Source organism: Girardinichthys multiradiatus, chromosome 8 (genome assembly GCF_021462225.1).
Source record: "Girardinichthys multiradiatus isolate DD_20200921_A chromosome 8, DD_fGirMul_XY1, whole genome shotgun sequence".
In the NCBI taxonomy this organism is placed as follows: domain Eukaryota; kingdom Metazoa; phylum Chordata; class Actinopteri; order Cyprinodontiformes; family Goodeidae; genus Girardinichthys; species Girardinichthys multiradiatus.
In genome coordinates, this window is record NC_061801.1 from 41,507,886 (window position 1) to 41,533,735 (window position 25,850).

Here is a 25,850-nt window from a genome sequence, read left to right on the forward strand (position 1 = left end):
AAAGTTTATTCTCTTTATTTAACAGGATTTATTTTTATAATTAACAAAATATGAGGAATGTTTTCACAACATGGCCGATTAGTTTTTACATAAAATCACATTTATTATCAGACATTTACAGCAGAAGACACGGGTAGTTCAAGGACTGTAAAAAGGTCGATAAAACCAAAAACTTGATCTTAGTTTAAACTTTTAAAAAGGTCCAAGATGTTCAGAACCAGAACTTAAATGAGAACATTTAATTCATAGTAAAAAATGAATTTTAAAGCGATAGTTATGATTTCTTCCCTTTTTGTTGCCAGCAGGCAGCTTTTCCTCCTACATTAACATTAAAAGGTTTTACCTTTTAATGCATAATTTAACATTTACTACAACATATATTCCAGTCAGCCTAGTTATGAATGAGAGAAGGTAACACCAGACAGAAGTCAACAGAATCTACCGGTTCTACGAATGCTGAGGACAAAATCAGACATTAGGTCCCTACTTGGGTCAGCGGAACCAGCTGTGGGATGATGGTCACAGCTACATGTTGGACTCGCTGTGAGTGCGTTTGTCGTTTTCTAAGTCACTGTCCTGGGAGATGAGCTTGTAAGGTTTCTTCCTCTCCTTCTCCTCCAACACAGAGTTCCCCATCTCCACATCTTTGCTGCGCAGCTCATGTCGGGACAGGAACTCCACGATTCCAGCTCCGATTGAGTCTCCCAGGACGTTGGTGGTGGTACGAAGACGGTCCCTGGATCAGAAGGAAACATCTAAACTGCAGAAAGCAAACTGACTCGTAACAAGAGAACATAACTCAGCCTGGTTCTACCTGTTAGACCCGCCTGCTTTCTCAGCTCCTGGATTTATCACTGAATTAGGAATTAATTTAGTTCAAAACAGACAGAAAGCTTCAGAAGAACATAAATTTAACACCAATGATTAACGCGAGGTTAATTTTTCCTAAGTACTTTTGATTTGATTCAAATAAACTTATGGATCATTTAAGATTAAAATGATCTCCTTTTAGCTGATTTCAGTTCCTAGATATAAACACGTGGATTTCTAGTTGAATGAAGATGTTCGTCGGAGCGACGCCTCGTATTTAAATTAAGAACAAAGGAATCAATCATAAACTTAGAGCCCACGTCAGCAGAAGATTATTGCAATATTTTTTCTGAATTGAACAATTTGGATAATTCTCATCATATAGTTTTAAATATAGTTTCTAAGATGTTTTAACTGAGAGAACAAATAAACATTTTATTAATTTTACCAGGACGTTCCTTGAGATAAAATCTATTTTTTGACTTGCAGCAATAAACATTATTACTAATTCAATTTTACTAATCAGTTTTATTTCTGAAAATCTCCATAAATCAAACACACAATTCACTGAAGCATTGTGGGACATTATGGATTACATGTAAACAGGCGTAAAAATGACTCTTTCTGAACAATAAAAACTGTTTGCAGTTCTGTTGAGGAGTAACTGTAAGACTGAAACCAAGTTTACTCCACTGGTAAAATACTGAGATGGTTTTTATTTCCTGCATCAGCTGAGACAACTTTTTATCCAGGTAATCATGCTTTATTGAACTGACAGAGTTTTGTTTCACTAGAGAGAATACTGGATCTCATGGTTCTGTACCGGTTCTGGTTTTTGCTTCACTTTTAGTAAATTTTAAGTCTATTTTCGCTGCTTATCTTTCAGCCTCCAGCTGTTCAGTCCTTCATTCAGATCTTTAACTGTGTACCATCTATATATTATATTTAAGTTTATTTCTCAGCTAACCTTTATGACAAAGTCATTAGTGACCCTAAATCCTCTTACTGGCTCCTGGTCACTATCTTCTGCTGTGGGAAGAACGTCCTCCTGAACCACGGTGTTTCCACCAATCATATGTGGACCATCCTAGTTAAAGGAGAGAAGTGTTTTTGCCTATTACCCCAGTTAGCAGAGTACTTTCTGGGCAGGGTATTCTAATTGAAACAATTAATTTGGGAAACCTAATTATGTTTCTATGTTAAAACTCATTGCAGAAATATTCAATACAACAGGGAAGATGTAGCACGAGACCCCGGGGAGAAAGGAGAAGTATGTCACTAGGTGGTGGTGGATCTGGAGCTACTTTTGACCTTTAAAAGGACTCCAGTGGTTCAGTCACAGCAGATGATAGTGAAAATGTTGACCTGAAGGTTCTGGGGACAGGAACTTTACTCACAGGAACCAATCAACTGCAATGATCAGAGTGATGTCATCAGTAGGAAGTCCAACAGAGGTCAGAACAATAACCATGGTGACCAGGCCCGCCTGGGGGATACCAGCAGCTCCAATGCTGGCTGCAGTCGCTGTGATGCTTCACATTCAGGAAACAAACATGCAAACCAGTGAGTGTTACTGGTCAGAGTGTGATTCATCACAGAGGAGGCCACTCTTGTTCATGTTTACCTGATGGTGATGATTTGACCAAAGTTCATCTCCATATTGTTGACTTGAGCGATGAAGATGGCCGCCAGCGCCTCATACAGAGCCGTTCCATCCATGTTGATGGTGGCACCAACTGGGAGCACAAACCGCGTGATCCGCTTATCGATCTTGTTGTTCTCTTCCAGACATTTAAACGTGACGGGCAGCGTTGCAGAGCTGGGAGAGGACAACACGGAAAACACATCCAGCAGAAGCAGGAGAAATACTTTTCTAGTTATCAATGGGCTGCTGCAGCACCTCGATTCTTCTCCTTCTCAGCCTTTCAGCTGCTGTGTTTGGGATCATTGTCCTGTTGACGACCCGGTTTAGGCCAAGCTCTGGATGTGGGACAGATGGCCTCACAATTAACTCCAGTAGGGGTTCTGCAGGGTCCTTTTAGGTCTTAAAGTCTAAAATATGTCTAGATTTCTTAAAGCATATTTAGTTACTTCATATATTTGTGTTCCTGTGAAAAGTGAAAATGGTATAATTCCTCCACCACGCCACTAGTGGGCGGTATGTTCTAGCAGGCGGAGGAGAAAATCAGCATATTGTTGGAGAACCGTTGTTAGATTCAAAAGTGTCAGCAGCACAGTAACGTTATGGTCTTGAAGGTTTCTATGAGGTGTTTGTGCTGATCTGCTGTGTTTGGATTTCTCCATCATGGTTCTGTCCATCATGGTCAAACATCTCTACTCTGGTCTCATCTGTCCAGAGGACATTGTCCCAGAAGTGTTGTCCATCATTCAGATGAAGCTTTGCTAACCTAAGTCCTGCTGTCATCTAGCTTTTAGAGAGAAGAGACTTTCTCCTTCAACCCTTCCTAACAGCCATACTGGTTCTTTGGCATGACCTTTAACCTTTAACCTGGTACCTGAGGCTTGTAGAGCCTGAGATGGAGCTCTTGGGCTTTTGTTCATTTCTCTGAGCTTCATGCTCTGACGTGGAGATGTTTTATTTACTGCTGGGTTGTATATTACTGACCTGGAAGATGTTCCCAAAGCTGTGACCAGAGCTTGCAGGAGCCCAGCAATGAAGATGAAGGGATTCTGTCGAGTGATGACAAAATAAAGCATGGGCAGAATCAAAACGCCATGAATCAGCAGCCCAATGATGACTGTGATGGTGTACATGCCCAGCTGTCCACCCATCTGCGTCAGATCATCCATCTCCACGATCTTTCCTGCAATTAGAAACAGGATACCGATCGGAGCGTACCTGCAGGAAGAAGAGGACCAGTGTGTTGCTGAAGGTAAGTAGGACAGCAACATGTGTTCAAAACTATCAATAACCAAGTCAGGGGTTTTACCACATGATGATGGCAACCAGGCTCATGATGGCTTCATTGAGGCTGTCAAAGAAGTCTCTCAGGAGCTGACCCTGCTCCTTCATGTTGCCAATTATTAGACCAAAGCACATGGAGAAGACCACCAACCCGAGAGCATTGACCCCGTTCACCTGACCAGGTACCGGGATCACTTCCTCCCTGGTGATTTCCATGACCTCCTGGGTGCCGTTTGTGGAGTTGAAGAGGGTGTCGTTCACTGTAACTGTCACATGGACCTTTCGCCTTCCGTATTTGGTTTTGAACTGTTAAAACAAAAATATTTCAGGGGTTGTTGTGAGTTTTATCCGTCTAAAACACTACTGGGTTAATCTCAAACATGAGAACTAATGAATAACACAGAAAAAAATAACCAGTCAGGGTGGAGCTAAAGCTTGAGGCAAAGAACCCAAACCCACAAAAACGTTCCATCACTTCTCATTCAGTTTTATTTGTTTTAAATGTTTCTGGTGACCCACACAGCTTCCTGATAGAACATTATCAGAGATTATAGAAAGGTAACAGCAGCTCCAGTAACCACTGGTTACAACCAAGGTCTGCTGAATACCATCTCAACATGTGGAACCTTGAAGCAGATGAGCTACAGCAGCAGAAGACCACATCAGGTGTTACTCCTGCCAGCTGAGAACAGGAAACCGAGGCAAAGAATCACACAGACTCACTGAAACTACACAATAAGAGGTTGGAAAATGTTCCGGGTCCGATAACTCAAGTTCAGCTGCAACATTCAGAAGGTCGGGTCAGAATTTGGTGTAAATAACAGGAAAGCATGGATCCATTCAGCCAGGCGGTGGTGGGGTCAGGCTGTGGGAAATATTTTCTTCACACACTTTGGGCCCACCAGTACCAGCTGAGCATCATCTGAACCCCACAGCCTGTCTGAGTATTGGTGCTGACCATTTCCATCCCAGTATGACCACAGTGGACCCATCTTCTGGTGGTTACTTTCAGCAGGATCATGCTCCACGTCACAAAGCTCAGATCAGCTGGTTCCAAGAACATACCAATGAGTTCACTGAACTCTGATGGTCTCCAGAGTCACCAGACCTCAGTCCAGCAGAACATCTTTGGGACGTGGTGGAACGGGAGGTTCTCATCATGAATGTTCAGCCAACACATCTGCATTATGGGAGGAATGGGTGTTTTTTTGCCGACTTTAGTAGCTGGGGCTCAAGTTGGGTTTATGAAGATTGATAGGTTTTATCTTGCGTATGTACGATGGATCTTAGCAGGACCACAACCTGCATCAGACATTAAAACGCCAACATTTCCTGCACTGATTCCTGCCAGCGTTCCTTCTGCTGTGGCTCCTGGCAGCGTGACTTTCATGTAACCTTTTAAAGTTATGATCGTCACTGGGCTGCTCAGTGGCGCTCAGTGGGTCGCACTGTTGCCCTGCAGCAAAAATCCCAGCCTGGGGTCTTTCTGCATCCAGTTTGCATGTTCTCCCTGTACATGCATGGGTTCTCTCCAGGTACTCTGACTTCCTCCCACAGTCCAAAAACATGACTCAGGCTAATTAGTCTCCCTAGAGCCCTTAGCTATGAGTGCTGCATGGTTGTTTGTTCTGTAAGTCTCCATGTTGCCCTGTGATGGACAGGTGACCTGTCCATTTTGGATCCCGCCTCTCACCCAGACAGTAACTAACAGTCATGTCTGCAGCAAAGACCTGAGATATATCATCCTTCACCTGATCATCACCTGACCCACCTGATTATCCAGAGTCTGCACGTTTTCAGCCAGCAGCTGGAAAATCTCCTCATTGGAGCTAAAATCCTGTTCTCTGTCTTTTGGACTGAGTTGTGTGTGGGATTTTTCAGTGGATTCAGCTCATGGAGAAGGAACAAACTGGGTCTCTGCGACAGGGTGCCAGGAACAAAGAGCCTTAGGATCCAGATCCAAACTGTTCTCTGTTAGGTGTCAACTCAATATGGCTCATCCACTGAGTTTACAAAACGCTTTCTGCCTTAGTAATTAATTATTTGGAGTAAAGTTGCTCAACAAAAATAAAAAATAACCAAATCAAAACATTCTTCTGAAAATGGTCCAGAGAAAACTCTGAAAGACGTTCAGGAAGTTGGAAGAACTGCTGATGAAAACACCTTTAAAGGTTTCAGGGAAGTTTGGGCCTAAACTCAACCATTTGTAGGAATACTCTGCAGACAGACTGACCTGCTGTGTGCAGGCTTGGACCAGGTTTGGTGGGAACATATTTCTGAAATAAAAAAACAGAAAAAGATTTAGAAATGGAGCTCGCTGGTTGCAGCTAAACTTTGGGAGTATTGTCTTTAAAGTCCACCTGATCAGATCTAAGAAGGCGTCAGCAGGGCTGACTTGTTCGATGGTCTGCTGTTTCCCAAACTCATCTTTGGAGCCTTTTCCTGGATGGATGATGAGGACGATGATTATCCCGATGAAGACTGCGATGATGGTCGTGGTCATGTAGTAAATCACCGCTCTCATGCCCATCTTTCCTGAAGCTTTGCTGTCCAGAGCTGCCATCCCTAATAAAATAATAAAATATGAATATTAATTTATCCATGAATATGACCCCACATGTGACCCATGCTTTTCCACCAGAGATGCTCCACATGTCTTTTTTCCAAGTCCAAGTCAAGTTTCAAATCTCTAATGAGTGAATTAAACATTTTTCCATTAAATCTCCAACATCCAGGTCACCTCTAACTTGCTGTGGGTTAGAACCTAAACCTGGACTGTTTGTCTTCAGACCTAAATTATTACAGGACTTAACATAATTAATTATTATGTTTAAGTCTTTTAATATTCATTAACAGATATAAGTTAACTAAGTTCACAGCTGTTTCTCCCTGTCTTCACATTGTCCTCTCCTATAAATCTGGTCTGGAGGGTTTTCTTCTTCTCACTCTGAGCTGCAAAAGTTTTATTAATGTTGGGAAACGATTTTCTAAAATGGTTATGAACTATTAATATCCCATAATAATCCACCAACATAATTGGCTAATAATGAAGCTCATCCTTTCACAATAAAACACGCAGTAAACCAAACAGGTTTCCTCCTGTTAATTCTTGGAAAATGACCGATGAAAACTTCCATTTAATGAACACATTTCTGATCTTAACGCAGGGTTCTTTCTCCTCTGAGATTAGATGTTCTCTAATCAAAGTTTGGAAACTTCTCTGTCAGATTTTACTGCTGTAATAAAACAGCATTTTATTTTAAAGTTTAAAAAAATATATATTTCTTTACATAGTTTATTGTCTCTCTTTTTTTAAACAAACAATAAGAAAATGATTGTTTTAGAAAAATGTCCTCAACAGCCCAAAGAAAAGAAAACTGGACTTCTGAAGGTATTTTAACCCCCTGAAAGTAAATCTTCATCATTTCTTCATGATGATGAGTTTTACCTTAAAACTGTAGTTTCTAACAATCAGGTCCACTATCCTGCTTCTCATCCCTGTGGTGGACTCTGTTGGTCATAATGTTCTGACTGATGGGGTGTACAGAATTATATAATCTCTCCCAGGAATTATTTCATCATCTTGATGTAAATATTTCACTCGTTTCCTGCAGGAATCAAAGCGCCTCGGCTTGTTTTCAACAAACACCGCATTTTATTCTGATCAGGCCCAGTTAAAGGGACTGCTGGGCATTTTGGGCCGAATCAAGAATTCTCCACTTGGTGCCACAGTTTCCTCCATATATCTGGATTAATATGACCCAGCTGTGCACCTGGTCTCACCTGTTATCAGGCTGGAGACGAGCAGAGGCAGGACCAGCATCTGCAGCATCCTCATCAGAACCTCTCCAGGAAAGGAGAAGTACTTCACTTCCCGGTAGCTCATCCTGTACGGACGCAGAGCGAATCCCAGGATGATTCCTGCACAGAGAACATCATTGATTCTCCGCTTCATCAATGTCAACTGAAGAAGGTCTGAGATGACCGCTGAGGTTCACACACCTACAATTACTGCTCCAACTGTGAAGAGAACAAAGGCATTCTTCTTCAGGAAGGCCTGGACATCTTCTTTAGAAATCTCCTCCACTTTCCTCTTGGCCTTCATGGTCCGAATGTGGATACCTTCCCTGATCCGCTGCATCCTGCTCAAACACAACCACACAGACACGGAGGAGAGATGAGTTCCCAAAAGGAACGTCAGGTATTCCTCTGAAGGTAGCATGAATTATTTATATTTATGAACTGTCTGCCCAACCAGGTGGTCACGTTGTTCCAGAAGTTAAACGGATTTGTTTCCTCTGTAAAAAAAAACCCAACATGATGATTCGGCTCTGCTCTGCTCCTGCCACCCAGTTTCACTTCCTGTAACCATCCATCTTATTCTAGACCTTCACGGGTGGCTGGTACCCATCTGCAGTGGTGGAGGTACACCCTGGACAGGTCTTCTGTCCATCACAAAGAACACACACATTTACAACCAGAAGCCATTTAGGGCAGCAATTAACCTGATGTGAATCTGAGAAATCTGACCAGAATATAAAAACTATACAAGGACCTCAGCCGGGATTCAAACCCAGGACCTCTTCCTGTGAGGCAGCAGTGCTTTCAACTTTACTTCCCTGCAGTGTTACCAAAATCACCAGAAGAATCACTTAATGAATAAAGACGGCTCAGTTTCATCCCTGCAAACACATGCGCTGAAACCATGGAGACTTTATTTTTGTTAGAGATAACCTGAGTAAATATTAAAACGTCAGTTTTTAATTGATTTCATTTCTTAAGGGAACAAAACTCCAAACCAACCAGGTCTTCTATGACAAAGTAATCACTCCTCATTAAATCATGAGTTAACTGTGATTAGCCACATTTGTGGTTCAGTTTCTACTAGTCACATCCAGGCCCGATAAATGTAGAACCTATAGAATCAAGCAAGTACTTAAAAAGAACCAGTCTGGGAACATGAAGTAGGCTGAAAGATCTCATAAAGCAACACATCATGTCCCGATCTAAAGAAATTCAAGAACAGATCAGATACAAAGTCACTGACATCTATCAGTCTGGAAAGGGTTCCAAAGCCATTTCTAAGGCTTAGGACCCCAGAAAACCTCAATGAGAACCATTATCCACACCTGGAGAACACATAGAACAGTGAAGAACCTTCCCAGGAGCTTAGGTTCACCTGGGTACTGCAGCAGGACATTGATCCAAAGCTCATCAACAGGTCTACCTCTGGATGGCTAAAATAAATGAAGGGTTTGGTGTGGCCTAGTCAAAGTCTGGACAGTGTCTGACTTAAAACAATTCTGTGAAGCAGAGTGGGTCCAGATTCCTCCACGGTGATGTTAAAGACTCAGTACCAGGTATCACAAACACCTGGTAGCAGCTGCTGCTGCAGGGGGAGGAACAACCCGTTATTAGGTTTAGGGAGTGATTACTTTTTCACAGAGGGTCAGGTTGGTTTGGAGAGATTTGTTCCTTTAATAAATTAAATCAACAACAGTTTTTCGTTTTTATGTTTGATCTGAAACATTAAAATGGAACAAAAAGCAAAAAAAGACATCTGTAAGGGTGGGTTTACATACTGGTTTAATTCCAGTATGTAACGTTTTGGACTCTGTGACCCAGGGTTTTCAGTGAATGGATGAGAGACCAGAACATCTGAATTCATCAAGGTTCTGATGGTGAAGGAAAAACTTCTGATTAATTTTCTAAATATTTAAATTCTACCTCCAGCTGGGACGGATTTCAGCATCTAAACGTATAATTTATTTCTGATTATGTCACAAAAATGTCTAAAACACGTTAAGGTTGAGTTTGTTTCTCTGCTCGTTCTTCAAAACCAGCATTATTACCCCGGAACCTGTTTAATTTACCCCAAAGCGTCTCATTAGGGGTCAAAATAAACTTAATTTTTGCCCAATTAGGCAAAATGTAATTAATTCAATTAGTAGGTTAGAGTCTGAGGAGCAATTTGATCCAAAATGACAACTCTGGGATGATGATGATGTCTGCATCCTTCTCATCTTCAGAAGGATCGGATCTGAGTGCCATTCAGTTTCTCTCCTATCAGTCTGGTTTCTGGATGTAAGAATAAAATCAATCACTGAAGCTGCTCACCTACCTGCTTGTCTGATGTTTCAGGTTTTAGTGACGATGGCTGATCTGTGAAGCAGTTGCAGAGACGGAGGAAACCTTCCGGGAGTTTTTCTGCAGCTCCAAAGTGAAGCTGGGAAAGCTGAGATCTCCTTCACCTTCTGCAACCAGGAGTGAATTCATGCAGAGGAGAGACTGCAGTGGGGAGGGATGGAGACGAGGAGGACAGATCAGGAAACGGAAGAACGTGGATGCTCCTCTGACACAGTTTCAGGTGTAGAACTTCTCAGGTTTAAAACACTGTCCATCCCTGGTCTGCTTCTCTTCCTTTGGGCTTTTAACACTTTGTGTCTGTTTGTAGGAATAAACTGAATGGTTTCAGGCAGAAAACAGTAAAGAGGCTTGAAGGATGCACATCAACCCACTCGGGACGTGTTATAGTTTAAGATAATTCCTCAGAGTGAACCACTCACCACAATTAGCTGGATAAAGTGGAGCTGGAGCTGGAATAGGTGACCTGACTGCATGGAGAAGCATTCCCAGGAGCAGGGAGTATAATTAGTGAAGAATCCCCCCCAAATCAGGATCAGGTCAGGGAGACTTTTACAAACATGATTCCCGGGAGACGCTAATGAATGAAATGACCTCAGGATAATCCATCTGTCCATTTTTCACTTGTTTCCAACCCTTCAGAGTTTCCTGTTCTTATCTGACAGGAGAGGCACCTGGTCTGGTGACACTCAGGGAAGGTTCCCTGAGAGAGCCCAGGTATACATGGAAAAACGCCATGCAGAACGACCCCAGGCTGGGATTCAAACCCAAGACCTTCTTGTGCAACAGTGCTACCAACTGCGCAACCGTTCAGCCCTTTTAAAGTGATTGCCCCATCCGCACACACCTTGTTAAAAGTAAAAATAGTTAAAGTTTCTGCTTTGTGTGGATTAACCAGTCTGATTTTTAATCATTAAAGGATCCCAGCGAATAATTATCTCATTTAGTTTTCAGCTGTTTGTTTTACCGGGACATTAAACTGATAAAACATGCGGGGCAACAGTAGTAACCAGTAAGAGCCGTTTAAGGGCCAGAAGATTCGGCTCTTTTAGGAGAACTGAGCCAAATGATGTGGATCTCCGAGAGGAGCTTACATTCCCAGCACCTGTTCACCTACGTAGCCAATCCAGAGAAACTTTACGTAATTTACGTATTTGGAGTACGTGCCAAGGTGCCTGGTATGTTTAGCAGCTTTCCTGCTCTGTAGTTTCGTGTTTTTCACTTTATTAAGTGTTATCTGGTTCTGAACATGGTTAGAACCGAGCCGCTGCATTAATGCGCTCTGGGTCTAAAGGTTTATTGTGTAGACATATTTTATTAAGCAGCTTTAAGGCTAGAATTAGCCCCTCTGCTAGCAGCTTTAGCCCCTCTGCTAGCAGCTTTAGCCCCTCTGCTAGCAGCTTTAGCCCCTCTGCTAGCAGCTTTAGCCCCTCTGCTAGCAGCTTTAGCCCCTCTGCTAGCAGCTTTAGCCCCTCTGCTAGCAGCTTTTGCCCCTCTGCTAGCAGCTTTAGCCCCTCTGCTAGCAGCTTTAGCTCGGTCAGCGCGCCCAGCACCGCTGCTGGTTAAGCTAGCCAGTTTAGCGGCTAACTAGTTAACCAGCAGGTTAACTGTTGGTGTTTTCCACACAGAGACACCGGGCTGGGACCGCAGGTGAAACCGGTGACCTTCGCGGACAGACTGCTCGCTGTGTGACCGACCTGAGCTCCATTCAGCCCCGCACAATGTCCCCTCCATAACGGCAGCTCCAGAACCCACGGTTCGGCTCGCTATAAGCCGGCTTTCAGGTCCTGGTTCCCGCGCTGCTCGGAGGAATGGCTCGGGCCACGGTGGTAAACCTGCTGTGGTTCGGGAACAGGGTGGTCAGAACCGGATTCCTTCGGCCTCTGCACGCCGCAGCAAGTTGCTCCTCATCAGAACCGAGAACTGGGTTCAAACCGGAGAAGGTTGCAGTGGTTACTAAAACCACTCGGTATGAGTTCGAACAACAGCGGTACCGGTACGCTGGACTCTGTGAAGAGGATCTGAAGCAACTGGTAAATAACTTTGACTCATTGTTGGTCTGTATGGGTCCACATGTTTATTATCACGGTGCACTGGGTCAGTACTGATAATAGTGGTTCCGTTATGTTTAATTTATGTAAATGTGACTGACCAGCTTCCCTGTGGTAGTTTTCTTCCAAACAGAACATTTATTTGTCTAAAATGTCTTCATATGTTCCTAAGCTGTGGATCTCTGCAGCTCCCCCAAAGCTACCATTTATTAAGTTTATTTGTGCAGCAAGTTTCAGATAAAAGTCTCTAAGCTGCTTCACACAGAGAGTAAAGACATATTTTTAATAATTCATATAAATAAAAGGTTTTCCTTGTACTTCATAGTTATGTGCTGCTTGTGTTACTGGATCTCGTAGAACCCATTAGAACACACTGAAGGTTGTTTTACTGGGTTCAAGAAGATAGTATAAGTTTGTGATCTCTGCAGTTTGCAGAATAAACTTGAAATGGGACAGAACAGCTCCATGCAGGGCCTCTGGCTCTAGCCGGGCCTCTGGGCTCTAGACGGGCCTCTGGGCTGCAGACGGGCCTGTCAGATTACCAGTTCTGTGTCCTCATGTACTGTGGACGGTCAGTGAGGTGGTCCATGTCTGCAACACAGAGCTGCGTAAATCCTTTCATCCAGATGTCAACTCTTCAGTGCTCCACCTGGTATGCTGGGTTCAGTGGGTCCATTAGTCGTCTTGCAATGTGAAAGTTGTGGGTTTGACTCTAACTATCTCCTGGCTAATGTTGATGTGCCACTAGGCAAGGCACCTAACCCCAGGTTGCCACCAATCAGGGTATGAATGTGAAACTGGTTGAAAGTGGTTTTAGTGTAAAGCACTTTGAGTGGTTATTAAGACTGGAAAAGATCTACATAACGTCAGTCTATTTACTGAATACCATTTATGTTGTAATCTACTAGTACTGCTCTAGATTAGTTGTAATCTACTAGTACTGTTCTAGTCTAGTTGTAATTTACTAGTACTGCTCTAATCTAGTTGTAATTTACTAGTACTGCTCTAGATTAGTTGTAATCTACTAGTACTGCTCTAGATTAGTTGTAATCTACCAGTACTGCTCTAGATTAGTTGTAATCTACTAGTACTGCTCTAGATTAGTTGTAATCTGCTCTAGTCTAGTTGTAATCTACTAGTACTGCTCTAGATTAGTTGTAATCTACTAGTACTGCTCTAGATTAGTTGTAATCTGCTCTAGTCTAGTTGTAATCTACTAGTACTGCTCTAGTCTAGTTGTAATCTACTAGTACTGCTCTAGATTAGTTGTAATTTACTAGTACTGTTCTAGTCTAGTTGTAATTTACTAGTACTGCTCTAATCTAGTTGTAATTTACTAGTACTGCTCTAGATTAGTTGTAATCTACTAGTACTGCTCTAGATTAGTTGTAATCTACTCTAGTCTAGTTGTAATCTACTAGTACTGCTCTAGTCTAGTTGTAATCTACTAGTACTGCTCTAGTCTAGTTGTAATCTACTAGTACTGCTCTAGATTAGTTGTAATCTACTAGTACTGCTCTAGATTAGTTGTAATCTACTAGTGCTGCTCTAGATTAGTTGTAATCTGCTCTAGTGTAGTTGTAATCTACCAGTACTGCTCTAGATTAGTTGTAATCTGCTCTAGTGTAGTTGTAATCTACTAGTACTGCTCTAGTCTAGTTGTAATCTACTAGTACTGCTCTAGATTAGTTGTAATTTACTAGTACTGCTCTAGATTAGTTGTAATCTACTAGTACTGCTCTAGATTAGTTGTAATCTACCAGTACTGCTCTAGATTAGTTGTAATCTACTAGTACTGCTCTAGATTAGTTGTAATCTGCTCTAGTCTAGTTGTAATCTACTAGTACTGCTCTAGATTAGTTGTAATCTACTAGTACTGCTCTAGATTAGTTGTAATCTGCTCTAGTCTAGTTGTAATCTACTAGTACTGCTCTAGTCTAGTTGTAATCTACTAGTACTGCTCTAGATTAGTTGTAATTTACTAGTACTGTTCTAGTCTAGTTGTAATTTACTAGTACTGCTCTAATCTAGTTGTAATTTACTAGTACTGCTCTAGATTAGTTGTAATCTACTAGTACTGCTCTAGATTAGTTGTAATCTACTCTAGTCTAGTTGTAATCTACTAGTACTGCTCTAGTCTAGTTGTAATCTACTAGTACTGCTCTAGTCTAGTTGTAATCTACTAGTACTGCTCTAGATTAGTTGTAATCTACTAGTACTGCTCTAGATTAGTTGTAATCTACTAGTACTGCTCTAGATTAGTTGTAATCTACTAGTACTGTTCTAGTCTAGTTGTAATTTACTAGTACTGCTCTAGATTAGTTGTAATTTACTAGTACTGCTCTAGATTAGTTGTAATCTACTAGTACTGCTCTAGATTAGTTGTAATTTACTAGTACTGCTCTAGATTAGTTGTAATCTACTAGTACTGCTCTAGATTAGTTGTAATCTACTAGTACTGCTCTAGATTAGTTGTAATCTACTAGTACTGCTCTAGATTAGTTGTAATCTACTAGTACTGCTCTAGATTAGTTGTAATCTACTAGTACTGCTCTAGTCTAGTCTGACTGCAGACCGCCAGCAGGGATCTGCTCAGATTTCTCACCAAGACGAACTCTGACCTGGAAATATTTCTGTTTATAGATCCGGCTGTTGCGGATCAGCGGTTCCAGAACCTGAAAGACTCTAAAGTCATTTTTATTTCACTTCTGAAGATAATATTGAGGTGAAAGTCCCTGAGAAGCTGCAGGATTATTTGAAATGTGCTGAATATTAATAAAGGAATCTCCTCTGATTAAACATTAACCTAAGAACTAATTCATGATTTTGGGCATCTAGAAAAAGGTCTCGGGTGTTTTTAGACTGAAGCCTTCGTCATATTTACATGGTGTTCCTCACAGAGGAAAGAAAAACCTCCCAGGTTAACTCAGCCAAACCTTCACCCTCCACCTTTCTCCTGGTTCCTGAAGGTTTGATTGTCTGGTTGTTTTGCAGCTTGCCATGAAGGGTTCCAGCTACAGCGGCCTGCTGGAGAGACACAACATTCACACCAACAACGTGGAGCACGTTGTAGAGAGCCTGCAGTGAGTTCTGCTCCTCATCTTCCTCACATGGAGGTTAAACTTGTTGCGGCTCTGAAACGCTCTGTGTCGTTGCGTGTTTGCAGGAGAGAAGGCGTGGAGGTGCGGGTGGTGAAGCGAGGAGAGTATAACGAGGAGGTGGTGCGATGGGCCGATGCTATTATCTCTGCTGGAGGTACGCCCAGGTTCTCTTTATTTAATCCCAGTGAGTTGAAGAGCTTTTGTTGAGCCTTCGGCGCCTGATGGTGACTCATTGCAAACATTTAGTTGGTTTTAATGGCCGGACGGCGCTGCTCCAGTTACAAATGACTCATTTAGGCCAGCTCTGCTGACCGGGTCCAGTAAAATAAATCTTTATGTTAGTATAACCGAGACACCTTTTTAAAAAGATAACATTTTATCAGTTTTTATTAGGAATGATTTAACTTATTGTCTTTATTTAACCCTTTAGTGTTGAAGAGGTTTCATTGAACCTTGCTGATTCATTACAAACGTTCAGTTTATCAAGGTTTTGGTCGTTTTTAAACCTAATAGTCCAGAAGACCCAGCAAGGGTTCTGAACCTTGATGTTTAAAGGTCCAAATCTGATCTGTAGATCAGGTCAAAGGTCCAGAACAACTAGTGCTGAGCAACCAGTACAGCTTGTTTAACTGGGGGCATCAGAGCAAAGGGTGCGCTGAGAGACGGTTGGATCAGATCCACAGATCTCGGTAGAGCCGGTGCTGAGACTCTAGTCCTTGACCCGGTTCTCCTGGGTTCGATCTGCTGCATGTCTCCCCCTTCTGTCAGGTTGCGGTTCAGTAAAATCCACTAGTGCCAAAAGTCTTTAAATAAAACAATCTGTCTGCGGTTCCGTCCGTGTTTTCAGAACCCGGGTATTCAAAGGCTCATAAAATGAGGTGTGGGCTGGCCTTCCAGCACCTCAACAGGTTCTGCAAACATGTTTCAATAAGATTTGGGTCACACTGATCATGCATATCATTATGACCAGCGACAGCACCCAAACCAGTCTGCAGTTCCGCAGCCTGGCTTTCTCCTCTCCAGTCACTGTGTCTTCTGACACCTTTCCATCAGAACCAGCCTCTGAGTTCTGCAGCAGTCTGAGCTGCAGGAAGCGTGCTGCACCGTAAGCCCACTGATTAACTGCTGTTTGTGTTTCAGGGGATGGGACGATGCTGCTGGTTGCCAGTAAAGTTTTAAACAAGGACAAACCGGTTGTTGGGGTGAACACAGACCCTGAGAGGTAAAACCCGCCTCTGACTTTAGAACATCTGTTGTGATCCATCTCTTTCACTCACTGCAGTTTGCCTTCTCTCTAAAAGGTCAGAAGGTCATCTCTGCCTCCCTGTGCACTACACTCACGCCTTCCCAGAGGCTCTGGACAAACTCTGCCGTGGTGAGTTCAGGTGTGTATTTACCTGCAGTCAGGTTTCCTTTTAGTTAACCTGCTGCTGAGAGCCTTAAAGCTGCTGATCCGTCATTAAGAACCAGTCTGGAAAGACGTCACATGGTCACCAAAGCCCTGATGCCGTCTCCTGAGACTCGGAAAAGAATCCTAAAACCACTTATGGAGCGCTGCAGGAACGACCTACCTGCTAGTGGAGACACGTCGGAGTGGTTTAAGTCATAAGCTAATCTTAGCAGAGCTCAGGTCCTTAAGTTACTAAACAGAAACGGGTCTTAGCAAACGCAGACTCATTCCTTCAGTTGAGGTGCATGTTTCTAACAGACCAACACAAAGTGGAGCATCACTATGAAACAGAACAGGAATGATTCTGGGTTTCAAAAAGTGTGGCGAGTATCTGTACTCAGCCCCCTTCACTCTGATACCCCTGAATAAAATAGAGTTCAGCTAACTGACACCATTAGTCACCCAATCAGGAACCAGAGTTCAGCTGAGTCATTTAAGTCAAGTCAGGTTCATTTATTTAGTGCTTTTCAGCAACATGGCACTCAAAGCGCTGTACACGAGGAAAAACATTACAATGATACAGAAAATCAAATCAAATGACATTAATAATCCTTGGGAGTTTACTGGTAAGAGCTGGTTCTGATCCAATCTTCTAATAGAGGTAATTAGCTTATTAAGTCCTCTTTGGTAAGGAATTTATCCTGTACTAGAAGAAAAATGATAATATTAATCCTTCAGGTCACTGGTATAAAACAGATTTAGTCCAAACTTTTTAAACACTAATAATGTTTGTCTGTCACTGGTAAGATATGGTTGTAGTACAATCCTTTTAACACTAGAACTACCAGGGCCGTCAATTTGACGGTTTTGAAAGTTTGACACTCCATAACTCTGTTTTATTAAAACTCTTCCTGACTTTTTCTAAACCTTTGTCTTGTGTATTAGACACAGTGTTAAGAAATCTAAAATTCTCTGGTCATTGGAGTAAAAACAGGTTTAGTCCAAATTTTCAAATACTAATAATATTTGGCTTTCGCTGGTAATCCTGAGAAATCTGAAAATCTATGAAAAGTAATGAAGTCACACATTTAGGTAGATGAGAAAAGAGGCCACATTAGGTAAGAACAGGGAAAAAAATCATATTTCACACTTTATCCTTAACAGGATGCAGTTTGAGATTGGAAAAAATCTCAGCATAAAGAAGCAACAAGAAGCAAATAACATCATGCAGGCGATGCGGTGAAGGCGGTGTGAAGGGGTGCATATGTTTATATGAGCATGTGTGTGTGTGCAAGTGTGTGTGTGTAAGTGTGTGTGTGCAAAGTAAGTCCATGAAGCACTGTCACAGAGGCCATTGTCCTTGATGGTACAATGAAAGGTTCATCAACTGGCCACAAAGTTCTGAGCAGGTCCACAGATGTCCTCAGGGAAGGGAGGGAGCAGAGCGTCATGGTTACATAACTACCAGGAGAAGTTGAAGATAACCAGCCATCAAGGCCGTGCAGGGGAGCCAGATTCAGAAAAACAATAATTATTTGGGTTAAACTGACTCTTAATTTTCTGTCAGCCTTGAGAGTCTCGCTGGTTCTTCTCAAAGGTGAATCCAAACAGCCAAATTCCTGGTCTTTCTGCCAGATCCGAGTGAACAACTTTCTCCAAGATTTATCCCATTTCACCCCTGAATCCAGGAACTGCAACCTGCCTGTGATCCTAAAGATCACATCCAGTCTGCGATTCAGCTCACGTAACATCTCAGTCTGAGTGTTGATCGCTCTGAAGATCCCATCATACATGCCAGGCAGCCTTACAATGGCCAGAACAGCTGCTGACGTTTTTGAATTTCTTGATATGCCAGGTAACCACCGACTCCAAAAAGCAGAAATCCTGATATCAAACATCTTCAACATCCTCGACTGACTTTATCAACAGACATCTGTCCCATCTGGACTAGAGGGTTCCCCTCCACCCTATCTTCTCATAGAGAAAATTTGATCAATTACACTGAGAGACCAGCTGACCTAATCCATAACTCAGACTTTTGGAAAATATGTAAAAATAATAATAATAATATAATCTTTATTGGTCACTGCACATGTACATTACAATGAAATGTGTCCTCTGCATTCAACCCATCCCTTATAGGGAGCAGTGGGCTGTCATTGTGCGGCGCCCGGGGACCATTCTGGGGCTAAGGGTCTTGCTCAGGGACCCAGAGTGGTAATCTGTGGGATACGAACCCGACCCCTTGTGTCTCCTCTGGAACACAAACCTCCTGTTCTAACCACTAGGCCACCACTCCCCCCCACCCCCCAAAAATAGAGGCTCCAAACAGAAAGACAAGATACAGAAAGAAAAGTTTAATTGAAATATAAATCCAGCTGCTCTATGAAGGCCTCAGAGGTCTTAGTGAACACAGCAAATCTGGACCTGGGAAACATGACGGTGGCAGCATCATGATGGGGGATGCTGTTCTTCAGCAGGAACAGAGAAGCTCTTTTATAAAGTAGAAAAGCCAAGATGTCGGTCTGTAGATGTTTGAAGCTGGTCGAGACACGACCCAGAGGACCCAGAGGTGGTTGGAGCCACTACGGAGCTGGGGGGCTGAATATAAATGCACACCACACTTTCCAGATTTATGTCGCTAAAAACCACAAATTATTTTCCTTGCACTACTTTATAAAGTGCTGGACTGGGACAAACTGTGTGAAAGGTTCAGTGGGTGTGAATACTTTTACAAGGCTCTGTGAATCGTTGAGGTTCAGTTTTCTCAGACATTTGGATCAACAAGCGACTCGTTCAGATCAGGTTCTAGTCTCAGGTGCTTTCAGGGCAGCTCTGAGCTTCATGTCCGATCTGAGATCTTCTTTAAATTAAACAAGGTTCCTGCAGGCCCGGTTCTGCAGGAACAACCAGTCTGATGAGTTCAGTTTTTGGTTAAAACATGAACCTCCTGTTCTCAGATCAGGTTCAGGTAAGGGGAGGAGCCTGTAAATGATCAGTAATGGACCACCTGAAGGAGGTAAAAGGATGTTCAGCAGAAGATCTTTGCAGAGACGGACCTTCAGTCCATGGGAGAAGATGTTGGGACATTTGTTTCATTTTGCATCGAGCTAATGTCCACAGACTGAGCTGTGCTCCGTTCATGTTCATCAACTAACTCATGAACATCCGTTTACTCCACCATGCTCATCTTCTTCTTCACCAGAGACTGATCATTGATCTCTGCTGGGTCTGTAGTAACATCAGACATGGTCTCAGACCCAGACGAGGTTCTTTTGATAAATCTCAGCAGATCCGAACCCTGATTGTGTCCTCTGCTCTGCTCAGGTGGCTGTGGCGTCAGAGGATCCGTCTGCACCTGGAGGGAACGGGAATCAATCCGACCCTTGTGGACCTGCATGAGCAGCAGCTGAGCCTGGAGCAACACAACCAGGCTCACCGGATCACCACCATGGACCACCTGCAGAGTACGAGTCTGTTGGATCTTCTGCATGTCCTTCTCTGAGTCTGAGGAGAAACAGAACTCCTGATCCAAGGCTCAATTCTTTTTATTTTCTTTCCAAAAAGCCAGAATTTAATTTCTGGATGTTTAAAATTCATCAAAATCGGATCTTTATGCTCGTTGTAAGCAGCGTGTCACAAAGACCCGGTTTCTTCCGAATTCCGAAGTTAAATCTGTGAAACTTTGCACCAGTTTGGTAGAAAATAGGCTGGAACCCGGACTGGATCTGGACGTCGACTCAGAAATCAGTTTTCTGGGAATAATTTTCCGTCTTCGGTTCCATTTTTCAGGAACAGGAGCGTTGCATCAGACCTACTCTAAGCCCAGCCTGCTGCCTGTGAGGAGCCTGAATGAAATCTTCATCGGGGAGTCTCTGTCCTCCAGGTACTTCATCCGTTGTCCTCCTCACCCTGCATGCTGACACGTGTCCTCTGTTTGTAGCTGTGTGCATGCTGTAACCTGCAGTAATCCGCTGGCCCGGCACGCCTCCAGAACTCACTGGGTAAACTCTCTGTCCACCACAGGGCGAAGTTAAAACCCTTCAAACCGCATGTTAAACTCTTGCTCCATAGGGCTTCCTACTATGAGATCTCTGTGGACGACGGTCCGTGGGAGAAGCAGAAGAGCTCCGGACTCAGCATCTGCACAGGAACAGGATCCAAAGCCTGGTAAGCAGGGCTCTGTTTTAATGGATCTTTAGGAACCGCACATGTTCATGGGTCAGACGGCTCTGTTCTGAGTCATTTAAAACATGAGAAACGGGTCAGATGTGTTCTGATTCTGTGGAGAAGGGAACATTGTTCTGTAAAATCCAGCCAAGTCAGCATTCTCCCACTGGGCTGGGTCTTCCAGAACGTTAATCTTGTTGGCCTGAAACCCGGATTGTACTTGTCCAGGACCATGAGAAACATCCCCGCATCATGATACCTGAGCCACCGTGCTTCACAGTGTGCCGTGGTTGAAGTCGGTGTTGGTTAAAGAGTCTTGGATCCATGTCTCTCTGTGGACCCGTTAGGAACCACAGATACATCCTAACGGGTCCACAGAGAAACTTGGACCCGTTAGGATGGGACCGAATGGAGGCTCCAGACTGGAAACTTTGCTTCAGTCAAGTATCTTCTCACAGGTACCTTTGGACCTCCTTTCATCACCATGTAGCTCATTTTATTGTTTGACCCGTTTAATTTGCACTTTTTAATTTTCCTTCGTCTGGTTTTGGTTTTAATGCTTAAAGCAAGATTTTATTGCAGCACTAAAGTAAAACCATCAGCTGTCGGCGCCTCATCGGCCCAGTAGAACTCAACGGGTGATTTAAAAATAAACTGCAGAATGATCAGAAACATTCTGATGCTGATCCGATGTTTTAAATCTGATTGATTGGCTGCTGTTCTCCATGAACCCGCCCCTATCTCTTGACAAAAACGATTCTTTCCTCTGGTCCAGCAGCCAGATGGTTCTGGCACCGCTCTGTTATGTCTTTTGCGGCTCTACTGGAGCATTCAATGTCCTGGAAGAGCAGATGGAGGAAGCCAAGGGGCAAAGGTTGGAAAAATGTTCTATGAACATGGGCTGCAGAGGTTCTGCTGGTTGTTCCCTCTGCAGGGTTCTCAGCTGACTGAGGACCATGAAACCTGTAGCTTCAGCTAAGGCTCGATGGTTCTGGTTCTGGTTGGTTCTGATGATGGAGGTTTTTGTTGAATATATTTAATTTATTCTGTTGTTTAGCAGCAGTAAATCCTTCAGTGGATCTACGTTAACTAATCGTATGGTGGTGGGCGTGGGATGAAGATCCGTCCGGATCTGGGTTCTTCCTCAGAGTTCAACGGTTCTTCTGTTCAGGGAATGATGTTTGTTCCTGTTTTAGTTTGAGCTCAATGTTCCTCCTGCTGTCTGCAGGTCGTACAACATCAACAAGCTGGCTGAACAGTCCGTGGAGGAGGTTCTGAAAATCGGTGCGTACAGAAGTCAGGTTTGTTCCTAAAGGTTCTGCTGAATTTCTCTCACATGGTGTTTATGTTCTCCAGGAGCGTCTCAAGCTGGAGTTAAATTCCCGCTCAGCAGGGAGTTGATAGAGAAAGGTGAGTTGATCCAGCCGATGTCGTAGTGAGTTCAGACGTGTTGTGGTTCTGATGCGTCGTGGTTCTGTGTGTTCCATCAGTAACCGATGAGTACAACGAGTGTCTGGTGTTCAGTCCTGACGAGCGGCGCCTGTTCTACAGCGTCAGAGAACCCATCAGCAACAGAGTGTTCTCCAGCAGCCGACAAAGAGGCTTCGCCAACAAGTCAGTCGTTTAAAAAGTGTTTATTTCCAGACTTGATGACGGGTCCCATTTTCTAAATGTTGCATTCATCCATCCTTCTATCCCTTCATCCATCCTTCTATCCCTTCATCCATCCTTCTATCCCTTCATCCATCCTTCTATCCCTTCATCCATCCTTCTATCCCTTCATCCATCCTTCTATCCCTTCATCCATCCTTCTATCCCTTCATCCATCCTTCTATCCCTTCATCCATCCTTCTATCCCTTCATCCATCCTTCTATCCCTTCATCCATCCTTCTATCCCTCCATCCATCCTTCTATCCCTTCATCCATCCTTCTATCCCTTCATCCATCCTTCTATCCCTTCATCCATCCTTCTATCCCTTCATCCATCCTTCTATCCCTTCATCCATCCTTCTATCCCTTCATCCATCCTTCTATCCCTCCATCCATCCTTCTATCCCTCCATCCATCCTTCTATCCCTCCATCCATCCTTCTATCCCTTCATCCATCCTTCTATCCCTTCATCCATCCTTCTATCCCTTCATCCATCCTTCTATCCCTTCATCCATCCTTCTATCCCTTCATCCATCCATCCTTCTATCCCTTCATCCATCCATCCTTCTATCCCTTCATCCATCCTTCTATCCCTTCATCCATCCATCCTTCTATCCCTTCATCCATCCATCCTTCTATCCCTTCATCCATCCTTCTATCCCTTCATCCATCCATCCTTCTATCCCTTCATCCATCCATCCTTCTATCCCTCCATCCATCCTTCTATCCCTTCATCCATCCTTCTATCCCTTCATCCATCCTTCTATCCCTCCATCCATCCTTCTATCCCTTCATCCATCCTTCTATCCCTTCATCCATCCTTCTATCCCTCCATCCATCCTTCTATCCCTCCATCCATCCTTCTATCCCTTCATCCATCCTTCTATCCCTTCATCCATCCTTCTATCCCTCCATCCATCCTTCTATCCCTCCATCCATCCTTCTATCCCTCCATCCATCCTTCTATCCCTTCATCCATCCATCCTTCTATCCCTCCATCCATCCTTCTATCCCTCCATCCATCCTTCTATCCCTTCATCCATCCTTCTATCCCTTCATCCATCCTTCTATCCCTCCATCCATCCTTCTATCCCTCCATCCATCCTTCTATCCCTCCATCCATCCTTCTATCCCTTCATCCATCCTTCTATCCCTTCATCCATCCTTCTATCTATCCATCATCCTTCCATCCATCCATCCAGTGACTGTATTTTAGAAGGATGGATATTTTAAAACTGAGGATCTTTAGATCTGAGAAGGTTCTGGACTCTAACCATGAGGAGCAAGCAGGATCTCTGGTGACATTGTGATGAACCAGTGAACGTTGCAGCTTCTGTTCGTTCTTCTTCTGCAGGGTGTGCGTTCGCTCTCGGTGCTGGGACGCCTGCATGGTGGTGGATGGCGGCACCTCCTTTGAGTTCAACGATGGCGCCATCGCCACGGTCAGCATGAGCGAGGAGGACCAGCTCCGAACTGTCCTCCTGGAGAACTGAGACGGGTCGGAGAAACCTCGGCTAAGCCAAAGGGAAAGGTCCAGGTTTTAGCTTCCAGCCTCCCCAGGTGTTGCAGGGTTTTTACCCGTCATGAAGGTTTTAGTTGCCATTGATCCAGGATCGGATTGTAGAGACTGTGACACATAGACATCAGCAGCAGCTCAGTGATGGTTGGACCAACAGATCAGTTACAGGTTGGCCTCCAGACTCAAACTAAACCCATGATGAAGATGATCTGATGAATTCAGAGGATCTTTATCTCAGTTCATTTAATTTGCTTCAAACTGTCTCCATGAGAACAAATCAGAGCAAAGTGAATCTGCTGCAACATGTGACTGAGGATCTGCTCTGGTTATATGCAGGTTAAAAGGCACTAAAGGCTCTGACTACAGATAAAACCTCCAAGGAGAGGAGCAGAAGGTTCTCCTGAATCTTTCTCACCACATCTAACCACATCTAACCACAGCTCCTTTTACTTCCTGCATCTTTTATCCAAATCAAGATGCTTTAAAACCCATAAATGGTTCTTTCTACCCATCACTGGTTAATGATGTGCCTGAGACCGGCTCCCAGTTTTACCCATAAGTCAATGCAGACACTCCCATAATAAATCATTTTATCTGCAAAATGGCAGCGGTGCCTCAGAATCTCTTATTTCTTTATATTCCATCTGAACCACCAGTTAGAAGAACTGGACTGAAACCAAGAGAAAAAGCAGCCAAAGTCCAACAGAACTGAGGAACTGTTGATGTTAACATGTTTAAAAAGATCCACGTCCCGTTCCCATTGTTGTCCCGTTCTAACGGACTTTAATGAGTTTCATTGGCATTTTATTTGACCGACTAACAGAAAGTAGAGACTTTGTGACGTGGAAGGAAACGGATTGATGGTCTTCAACCAGCTTTGGCTGCAGGTCTCTATCACAAATTGAAAGTATTGTCCATTCTTCTGCATATAGCTCAGTTGAATTTAGATCGGGACTTTGACTAGGCCAATCCTACCCATGAATCTGCTTTGATCTAAACCATCTATTGTATCTCTGGCTGGATGTTCAGGTTGGTTCTCCTGCTGGAAGGTGAACCTCCAACCTAGTCTCAGGTCTTCTGCAGAGTAGAATGTTTCATAAACCATGAATTATTTTCCTTCTCTGTGTTGATCTGTCACATAAAATCCCAATTAATAAACTAAAGTTTGTTCTTCTAACATGAATCAGGGGTGTAAATACTTATGTGGGTTTAATCTGGAAGGCAGGTGATAAAAAGGAAGGGAAAAAAGGTAAAGCACAACTTTATCACTGATGTATTTTTTTTTTTTTTTTAAAGAAGCTGTTTTTAAAGTCCGATCAGACAAATCAGAACCATCCATCCGGTTCCCTTAAAGTGAGTCGTAGCAGCCGCTGGTTAGAGGTTCTAAAATGATAAGAATCCCTCATGGACGGTTTCAGGAACTTGTAAACACTCTTTATGAAGAACATCTGATGTTTTTATTCATTTATAGACGGAAGCAGATCTGAGAGGTTCTGGTCCAAAGTTCAGACAGAATCTCTTCATCACCACATCAGAAGAAAACTGAGTGGTTGGAAGCGCAGCAGCATAGAGGATTTTACTATATAAATGATGGATTTTGGTGATTTGAGCCACAAGGAAGAACATGGGACAGAGTGCACTGAACCTTCTGGGAACATCTCCACCTTTAACCTTTAACCTCACAAGGAGAAACTCTGTTTTGGTCATTATTACAAAACCTGCAAAATGTGACATTAGCATAAAAACTACTTTATAAAATGATTTTTAACCAGTAGGATCATGCAATACTAACTGGTTTGTGGTTGTGAAACTCGGGCCGCAGCCAACAGAACCAGGCGTTTCTTGTCTGCTCAGTGTGAAAACCACCCAGTCTGGACCTGAAACCAGCAGGGGAACTAGTTCCTGTGCCATAGTTCCTCCTGGAAACACTGTCCCTGTTCCAGTGTTTGTGGAATGATGCAGAAATGTTTCTGTATTTTAATAAAATATATTTTACAAGCTCTTTGTCTTTCAGAATCTTTATTTGCAGAAAAATGTGTCTGACACCGAACCTCTTTCTTTTGGTAAAAAGGTTTGAAACACATGAA

General features: G+C 43.2%; 2 protein-coding genes across 6 annotated transcripts; one reads left to right on the plus strand and one right to left on the minus strand.

Moving 5' to 3' along the window:
• LOC124872124 (excitatory amino acid transporter 1-like) lies at window positions 1-11,702 on the minus strand. Of its 4 annotated transcripts, none has more exons than XM_047371837.1 (11): window positions 11,578-11,702; window positions 9,858-10,024; window positions 7,739-7,878; window positions 7,520-7,657; window positions 6,097-6,301; window positions 5,970-6,012; window positions 3,762-4,042; window positions 3,437-3,670; window positions 2,435-2,629; window positions 2,208-2,342; window positions 1-736 (listed from the first exon to the last, which is right to left on the minus strand). In XM_047371837.1, exons 3-11 carry the CDS (start codon window positions 7,875-7,877, stop codon window positions 526-528), a joined length of 1,581 nt encoding a protein of 526 aa, XP_047227793.1. In that variant the 5' UTR covers window position 7,878; window positions 9,858-10,024; window positions 11,578-11,702; the 3' UTR covers window positions 1-525. The 4 variants fall into 4 exon arrangements, with proteins under 4 accessions (XP_047227793.1, XP_047227791.1, XP_047227794.1 ...); XM_047371835.1 differs by lacking the exon at window positions 11,578-11,702 and adding an exon at window positions 10,303-10,442 and having other exon boundaries at window positions 9,858-10,197; XM_047371838.1 differs by lacking the exon at window positions 11,578-11,702 and adding an exon at window positions 10,303-10,442 and having other exon boundaries at window positions 9,854-10,197.
• nadk2 (NAD kinase 2, mitochondrial) lies at window positions 11,692-25,761 on the plus strand. 2 transcript variants are annotated; one of them, XM_047371849.1, is made up of 12 exons: window positions 11,692-11,913; window positions 14,926-15,014; window positions 15,098-15,186; window positions 16,173-16,254; window positions 16,334-16,417; window positions 19,750-19,889; window positions 20,215-20,308; window positions 20,449-20,592; window positions 21,821-21,876; window positions 21,949-22,002; window positions 22,083-22,206; window positions 23,599-25,761. In XM_047371849.1, exons 1-12 carry the CDS (start codon window positions 11,692-11,694, stop codon window positions 23,735-23,737), a joined length of 1,317 nt encoding a protein of 438 aa, XP_047227805.1. In that variant the 3' UTR covers window positions 23,738-25,761. The 2 variants fall into 2 exon arrangements, with proteins under 2 accessions (XP_047227805.1, XP_047227806.1); XM_047371850.1 differs by having other exon boundaries at window positions 20,497-20,592.
• The last annotated feature ends 89 nt before the right edge of the window (window positions 25,762-25,850 follow it).